Consider the following 8795-nt stretch of genomic DNA (forward strand, 5'->3'; position numbering starts at 1 on the left):
TGGAAAAGCAGTTTTAGAAAGATGAAAATATATCTGGGCCCACCAGGTAGGGGGGGTCGAGTTATCCTATCTCATCCTACTGATGGTTGGGTCGTGGTCTAGGTCGTTAGTGGTCTTACCCACGTAAATACTTAGTGAAACGACATTTTCCACGATAGAAACACGATATAAATGGAAAACCTACGGTTCTAGCTATACAAATGGCAGATTCATCCACAGTAGGCCTACATGATAATTACAGCTTCATACACGCTCACGATGACGGCATAATGAGTTAACAGACATTCACAAAGACGCCCTGCAACAACCTATATTAACACCTTTTGGAACTACCATTCACGATATATAAATATATAACTCGTGGGGAGTTTATATGTTTCGTTCGTCCCGTACAGGAGGGACAGATGAAACATTACGCACGTCCCACTTTTGCTGTAATACATCCTGAACGGTTTTGTTCAAATCTGAAAATGCAACTGTATTTGTAAGTTGCTAATAACAAAATGTTAGCTTTCAGTGCGATATGATCGCTTTGTAAATTACGTTTGATTAAAATGTGTTTCAACTGTCCCAGCTCTCCCCTAGCCTAGAATTTTTTTCCGGCAAACCTGTTTAGTGGCCTGATATGTCACATTTCACAATCGGCTAAATGGACAGCTCTCACATAAGCAGCCTGGGCTAGCAGACAATGTAATACAAAGACACCAATATCTGTTTAGTACAAATTCTTGTAGAAGCAACAGTAAAAAAAAAAAAATGTTGAGGATGTTATTAGCTTTTGTCCAATTGTTGCTTCGATTTTTATGATTGACGTACTAGTCAAGAGCTGTTATTGGTTTCTATGTGGTTTCCAGGAAGTAAACGCTACAATTCAAACCACCTCCCACATGTGAGCACAGTCGTTAGCACCACGCGCAGCGTGTGTAGGAGAGAAACCGGTCGGGAAGGCAACGTCACTCCTCGGACCACCGACTCGACGTAGCGCAACGGATACACAGATAGCGGAGCGGAGCGGCGTTGTCCGAGGCAGGTACTGTACCGGCTCCATTTATGCTGAGATATACTCAACATCTGAAAAGCTGACAGTTGGTTTCCAGGAGTAAAGTTAGGGGAGAAAGTAGGTCGTGTTAGATAAGAACAGGGTGGACGCTAGGGCCTGGCAGACTGTAGGCCTGTTATTCTCCGCGCGCTCAACTGAGGGAGACAGCCCGGCTAGAGTCTCTTCTTCACGGTCAGCCCAGCTTCCAGTAACGTAGCTAACTGGCCAGGCGCCTAACGGACACCGCGCCACTAGGTTAGAGAGCTCCCTAGACCAGCTGGTTAGGACACAGATTTTGCCAGCCTAATAAGATTGTGACTATTGGCCAATCTCTTTACTTGCCGGTTTAGCGCATAACTGTTACTCTTCTTTTTTCACGTCTTTTTAGGTGCTGAACAGATTACAGCAGAAAGATGGCGGACGACCCCAGCGCGGCGGACAGGAACGTGGAGATATGGAAAATCAAGAAGCTGATCAAAAGTTTGGAAGCTGCCCGTGGGTAAGTGATCGATTTGAACTGCGAGTCAGTTCATTGGCGGGGCCACCTGTACAAGGTGACGGTGTGAATGTTGACCGTCACAACAGCTGGAGATCGGATAAGTGGGGCCGAATTTGGGAGTGGTTAGCTTAGCGCATAGCTAACTTAGCTTACCATAGCCTTTGCTTGCTAATTGCTAGCTGTCGCCTTTAGCCTATCTTGAGGTTAATATGGAAGAACGTATGTTTCAATATGTCTCTGTCATGGATGGCATTGCGGAGAATGTGGCCTCAAAGCCCTTCAAATTGTATGAAGCTACCAGCGGTAGTGTTAGCTATGTTGCTAATAGACGTCATATCTGGAATGAGGCCGCCATGGGTGTCTTTAACAAGAAAGCACGTTGAGAGAGGGAGGTCGGCTAGCTTACAGTTGGACTTCCACATGCTCGATATACTCGTTCCACAACTTAGAAGAAATCCGCCTGGCCTTTTTACATGTAAAGCATATGGCAGAGCCTCTTATTTCCCCTAAGAGTCCACTTAGTTAGTTACCTCATGGCAGGCGGGCTATTCAGCGTTCACTAAAGATTTAGTGGCTACAAAATGGTCAGTTGAAAAGAATTCTAGTTGGTTGGTACATTGTGGCCTTTTGAATTATCAAACACAAAATGTGGATGTTACTACAATTGCTTGTAGCTTGCTTTCCGCCAGTGTTGCGCAGAATCTGTTGTCCTGTGCTCCACCGTCTGCCATGTCACACACAGTTGACCGTTTGCCCTATATTCATCCGGCCGCTGCTACCTGCTCCCGTGTGGGTGTGCAGTGTCAGCCTGTATTGGTATGCTTTGTCTTTTGACTTGCAGTGAATGGAGAGAGAGAGAGAGAGAGAGTGTGTGTGGAGCAGTGGAACTGAAACAGTTATCCCTTCAAGGGCAGATATTGTTTACTATGTAACTAAAAGTATTAACCTGTCAGACCTTGTCAAGGTGATACTTTGCATGGGTAGGTTGCTTGTTTACAAAACAAGAGGCATTGTCTTTAACTTGAAAGAAATACAAATGAGCAGGTCAAAGTTGCAGTTCAAAATAATGAATGTTGAATATATCTAGTGTGGATAACACCTATTGTATTAGTATGAATTATGTTGCTATGTTTATTCTGTTACACTGTTGAAATGATAAACAGTAATGTTTATAGTGAGTTGACACTTCATCGCATAGCATCTTTTGGGTATGTACGCCTAATAGGGGTGAAAGGGGTTACAAAAGTCACGGTTTTTGGTTCAGTTTGGTATGTTATTTGGAGAAGGGCATTGCCAATTACAAAACTGTTTGCCTTGACAAAATTAGTGTTATTAAAAGAATAAAACACAAAGTGCAACATAATCCAAACACACATTGTACACTATTTTCAAACAATGCTGCGCTATTCATTGTATTTTCATTTAAAAAACACAGTTCAAGATTTACTGCGTGGCTAAAAAGGCCGCAATAGGGAATAGTATAGTGCGGCTTAAGTACTTTAATCATATGCTGAAATCCAACATCCTCTATGACTGATTATCATTTGCACCCAATGCTTAGTTAATAATTTGATTGGCCTGTCTGAATTTGCATGGAAAGCCTGTTTACCTGCTGCTGGGAGAAGCAGTTACTCCTTCCTACGTTATGGCTTCCTAAATGCAGCATCCTATTGAAACTGTGACCAGTGGACCATATAGTTAAGATTTTTTTAATTTGAACTGTTCCATCCCTGATGCCTACATGTTTACATTAAATCCTCTCTGTCTTTCTAGTAATGGCACCAGTATGATCTCACTGATCATCCCTCCCAAGGACCAGATATCTAGAGTGGCCAAGATGTTGGCTGATGAGTTTGGCACCGCTTCCAACATTAAGAGCAGAGTCAACAGGCTCTCTGTTCTCGGAGCCATCACCTCTGTACAGCAAAGACTAAAACTCTACAACAAGGGTATGTGTTGCAGTGAAAACCCACATAATACCCTACTGGCTTCCATGTGGGATTTTGTTTTAAGTGGCAGCTGGGCAGAATGAATGACATTTAGTTATATGTTACTGATGGAAAGATATCATTTCAAATGCTGTGGCAAAAGCTGCTAAATAATAATTGATAACAGAAGTCCAGATTTATAGATGAAACAGGTTTTAAGTTACAATAGGTCTAGATTGAACTGGAAATTACATAAATGTAATGTCTCAGTGTGTACATTTTTTCCATGTGTATATGGTGTGTTATGCACCTCCTTGCAGCTTCTGACCAGTTGGAACATGAGACGGCAGTGTGTAACTAGCACAATATGTGGTGGTTGTACCATTAAATTGTAAAGAAGGTTGTTATAAGCATTAGAGAATAGTGTTTAATACCTATCAGTACAGGTCATACATCATAATAGAAAAACATTCCAGGGACATTTGACATTTTGTTACAGTATTTTGTGGCATTTATGTTGGCGTGTATGGCCCTTCAGAACCTAGAGTGCAAAATGTGAATTAACACATTTTAGAAAGGTTGATGATGCTGACCTACCCTTAAGAAACTGTGCATTGTTATTCATCTGTCGTTCAAAAAAAAACTAATGTTTGTCTAATCTATTGGCCTCTGACCTTTCTCTCTTGCCAGTGCCACCTAATGGTTTGGTTGTGTACTGTGGCACCATTGTGACCGAGGAAGGCAAGGAGAAGAAAGTCAACATCGACTTTGAGCCTTTTAAGCCAATCAACACCTCCCTGTACCTCTGCGACAATAAGTTCCATACCGAGGTGACAGCTTTTGTTTGTTTTTTGTCTGCACATATATCTTTCTTGTACAGACATAAACTTCTCTTTAATCTATATTGCCCTTGATTTCTGGTACATTCTCATAATCCATTCTTCCATCACTCTCCCCTAACATAGGCATTGACAGCCCTGCTCTCTGATGACAGTAAGTTTGGCTTTATTGTGATCGACGGTAGTGGGGCGCTGTTCGGCACACTGCAGGGCAACACCAGGGAGGTGCTGCACAAGTTCACTGTGGACCTACCCAAGAAGCACGGTACTGACCCACAATACTCACAAAACACTGAACCTGATATTTTCAACTGCACAGCAAGGATCAGTAGACTGTTGCTTAAGTATTGCTGTGTATTAGTCTGTGGCTCTTAGTTTTTCCGAGAAAGAAACATTCTAAAGATGGTGGTTGTTATTCTTCATCTTTATTTCAGGCAGAGGAGGGCAGTCTGCACTGCGTTTTGCTCGTCTGAGAATGGAGAAGAGACACAACTATGTGAGAAAGGTGGCTGAGACGGCTGTCCAGCTCTTTGTGTCCAACGACAAAGTAAATGTGGCAGGAATGGTCTTGGCTGGCTCTGCCGACTTCAAGACCGAGCTCAGCCAGTCAGACATGTTCGACCCAGTAAGTTTGTGTTATGATAAAAAAGCAGTGCCAATTAAGTTTTTACTATGTAATATATCAGTAATGAATTAATGGGAATGTTGCCAAAAAAAATTGATTTCAGACAAATGCACATAGATACAACCAAACGAAAATACAAAATGAAATCAACTAAAATCTCTAGTAAAGATAACTCAGTCATTTTTTATTATCTTAGTTTTGTGCTTTAGGAAACAAACACACTAGCTGTACAGCAATAAATAGAAAATATTATGAATACCCCCCAAAGTAATACTTAGTGTGAAGATTTACACAGTTTTTGCATCCTGTAGGTACTGTTTGTATGCTTGGTAAATACAATGGGGTTTACTGGGTTTCTTGCACTTGTAGCAGTTTATTTCAAATGCTAAGAATTCTTTTAAACTTTGTGTATATACTGTACACAGCTGTACCATAGTTCTTCCCTCAAACCTATTTTGAAACCTTAGTTAATTTAACCTATTTTGAATACTTTAGTATATTTGTAAAAGGATTGAATATTTACATGATAAACAAAAACATGTTGAAAATGGTCCCAGACATTATTGGGAGCTAAGGATTGCAGTTTTTTTGGGTGTGCTTTCCCCGGAGCACTGGCAGTCTTAACACTGGTGACTGTAAAGGTGCTCTAAATGATGTCACGCATGTTTGAGGCTACAACATTTGTTGTCACATACAGCAAACATCTCACTATCCGTGGGCTGCCTGTCCCCAGATCACACTGTTAAAAAAACTGCCGCCTCTGTAGACAGCCCAAGGTCTACAAATGGCAAAAACATATAAACCATGCCCACCTGCACCACGACGCATACAGAAGCATTGTTCCAGGTAATAACATACAAGAAGGATTTTATTGTTGGGGGGGGGGGTTGTTTGCACAGAAGGGAGGGGAAAGCTATTCTTGTTTAGTTTGAAAGTACTTTCAATGTCAACAAGAAGTAACGTCACCCAACATTGCTTAGAGCACTTTTTAAGTGGTCTTTTCGAAGATATCCTGCCACACTGTGTGTGTGTGCTTATCTCTATAGTGTGTTTAACCTATGTTTGTGTGTGTTTGTTTTCTACAGAGGTTACAGGCCAAGGTTTTGAAGCTGGTGGATATCTCCTACGGTGGAGAGAATGGTTTCAATCAGGCTATTGAGCTCTCGGCAGAGGTTCTCTCTAATGTCAAGTTCATCCAGGAAAAGAAGCTCATAGGTTGGTTTTCCTATTGACACACTGGAACAGCTGTTTTTATGTGTCTCCAATGACTCTTAAAGAAAACAAAAGCTTTTGTCGTGGTAGAGATTTTACTGGTTGTCCCTCTTTCCAGGGCGGTACTTTGATGAGATCAGTCAGGACACGGGGAAGTACTGTTTCGGTGTGGAGGACACACTTAAAGCCCTGGAGATGGGAGCAGTGGAGATCCTTATAGTCTACGAAAATTTAGACACCATGCGTTACATTCTACGTGTACATGGGGCAGAGAGCAACGGAGCAGAGAACGGTACACAAACAACAAATATCACATCTACCATTGCTGAGAAACTAATATATTGAAAAGAAATAATATGCTATAATCTTCATGTCTTTTCTTTGGCTTTCAGATGAGAAGACTTTGTACTTGACGCCAGAGCAGGAGAAAGACAAGTCTCACTTTACAGACAAGGAGGTGAGCACTACAAGGATGGACAGATCCTTTTTGATTTTAAATTGGATCCATTACCCATCATGTCATCTGACGCTGACTCTGATTATTTTTGTAGACGGGGCAGGAACACGAGTTGATCGAGAGCATGCCACTGCTGGAGTGGTTTGCCAACAACTACAAGAAATTTGGAGCCACGCTGGAGATAGTCACAGACAAGAGCCAGGAAGGGTCCCAGTTTGTCAAGGGCTTTGGAGGCATTGGGGGTGAGGACACTGTTGTTTATGACTGTAGAGCTATACATTTGTACAACAAAGTTAGGAAGAAAGGACGATATGTGTAGTTCAGTGGTATTACATTCATTATTTTTTTTGTGACTTAATAAGTAAATGTACTGCTCTTAAACTAGAGGGAGCAGGCTAATGCCATCATGCATTTTTTAGGCTTCCACCGTGCTTTTCATTTGCAACCTGGAATAGTGTAGGAAACAAGCCTTTCTATTATCAACTACACAACTGCTTTGTATCAATTTAGACAAGTGACTTTCAGGAAAGCTGCTACCTAAATTAACTTTATGCTGAGATTAGCAACAGTTAGACAGTGATAGCCATGGCTGTATGATTGCAAGAATGTCACAAGCTAATAATAATCATTGGCTTGCTTCCATGATCTCAAGACGATAACCTTTACATTGTAGATTATGACTGATTTGCCTTAAAGGATGCACTTTCGGACTACTTTTAGGAAATAACTTTTCATGTAACCATGGCTACAGGAGAGTGAAGTACAAGACCCTTGCACTTTAACTAGATAGGCGACATGTTATTGGACCACTTGATATGGATTTTGATACAGTAGAGGGGACATACTGTCTCCGTTCGGTTCTCTTTACTTTCCTCCTGTCCTCTGGCCAACCTCTAAGTTTTATTTAGGAGATCTTTACGTAAAGAAATGAGGCATAGTGAAGGCGAGTTAAAAGCACCCTGAATTTTCTAATATCACTGTCCTGTATTTGCACTGTATGTCCTCCCAGGTAGGTAGGCACTAGAAATTCCCCATGTGATCAATAAAGGCTTCACATTGTCCTTTCCGTTCCAAGTATTTGAAGGTCACTTGTCCTGAAGAGTAGTAAACAAGTTTTCAAAATATAACATGGTTTCCTGCTACAGGTAAGTTCTTTTCATACTGATGTGTTTTCCAGTAGACGTTAGCATGACAGAGGCCTTTTATCATGCAAAGTCTTTGGTGTGATGGAGAACGTTTAGCAGGAATCATTGTGGGTCTAGAATGTAGAGCTGGTGATGGCAAGTTAATTAAATGGCAGGACATCTTTTAAATTTAAGAAACAACAAATGAATACTAGTACCTGTGCATTTCCTCTTTAACCTAAAAGTAAATGGGATGTTTTTATTTAATTTGGTAAGTATTACAAAAAAGAGGATTTCATGAATTCATGCTTTTTAGATACAAATACTCCAACCCCCATATCTAAGCTTATCCTTACACAAATTCCTTCCTTCCTTTAATGCTACCATAATCTAACCAAACAGGACATAAGACGCCCATCATGTTACCTTAAACGCTAATCTATCATCTTTGTGTTCCTCAGGTATCTTGCGGTACAGGGTGGATTTCCAGGGCATGGAGTACCAAGGAGAGGACGATGAGTTCTTCGATTTGGATGACTACTAGGTAGTCGGGGACTGATATTGGGAGGAAAAAAAGCAAATCAAAGGAATAAATGAAGAAATTTGGAAAGAAAAATGCCACCTCTCTTGCAGCAAGTGAGAGGTGCAACCGTGATGACCATATATATGACAGACACACCTTCCAATTTACCTGTTGCATACCCAAACTTGCGCATACATTTCATCTGTACACACAACAAAATGCATCACACAGGCTGAAGAGGAGTGAGATTTTCTTTCATCCAGAGAGGGAGAAAGCCCTTCCTGAATAAATCCCTGCCTTAGAGTGCTTGTTCCTTCCCCTAGTTGGATTGGACTTGACTCATTTTGTTCATTTTTTTTCTCCTCCCCTCCATTTTGAATGAACACAACAGCAAGTTTCCAGATACGTCGCTGTCCCCAACCCGGTCTGAAGATTAACTTTGGACTCACTCCTCACATATAGAAAATATATTTTACTTTCTTGCTTCATCATGTCCCTACCCTCTCTTTTCCTATGCTTTCTCTCTCTTTTTTTTTTTTTTTTTTTTTT

The 8795-nt window shown here is 41.1% G+C and overlaps 1 protein-coding gene and 1 long non-coding RNA gene across 4 annotated transcripts in view; one reads left to right on the forward strand and one right to left on the reverse strand.

The window, feature by feature from the left end:
* The first annotated feature begins 852 nt into the window (after positions 1-852).
* The window catches only part of etf1a (eukaryotic translation termination factor 1a), an 8086-nt gene continuing 143 nt past the window's right edge, over positions 853-8795 (forward strand). The window contains exons 1-11 of one of the 3 annotated variants that reach the window (XM_034882797.1): positions 853-1030; positions 1428-1538; positions 3312-3487; positions 4157-4296; positions 4432-4570; positions 4740-4930; positions 6016-6145; positions 6261-6434; positions 6535-6599; positions 6694-6841; positions 8185-8795. The exon at positions 8185-8795 is cut by the window's right edge and continues 143 nt beyond it. In XM_034882797.1, the coding sequence (XP_034738688.1) occupies positions 1453-1538; positions 3312-3487; positions 4157-4296; positions 4432-4570; positions 4740-4930; positions 6016-6145; positions 6261-6434; positions 6535-6599; positions 6694-6841; positions 8185-8267 (1332 nt within the window). In that variant the 5' untranslated portion in view covers positions 853-1030; positions 1428-1452 and the 3' untranslated portion in view covers positions 8268-8795. The other 2 variants (XM_034882799.1, XM_034882798.1) reach the window with 2 other exon arrangements.
* The window catches only part of LOC117951206, a 10170-nt gene continuing 8499 nt past the window's right edge, over positions 7125-8795 (reverse strand). Inside the window, exon 3 of the long non-coding RNA XR_004658089.1 lies at positions 7125-7136. This is a non-coding gene — a long non-coding RNA (uncharacterized LOC117951206). The remainder of the gene's footprint in view (positions 7137-8795) is intronic.

The sequence above is a fragment of the Etheostoma cragini genome, chromosome 10 (genome assembly GCF_013103735.1).
Source record: "Etheostoma cragini isolate CJK2018 chromosome 10, CSU_Ecrag_1.0, whole genome shotgun sequence".
Classification (NCBI taxonomy): Eukaryota; Metazoa; Chordata; class Actinopteri; order Perciformes; family Percidae; genus Etheostoma; species Etheostoma cragini.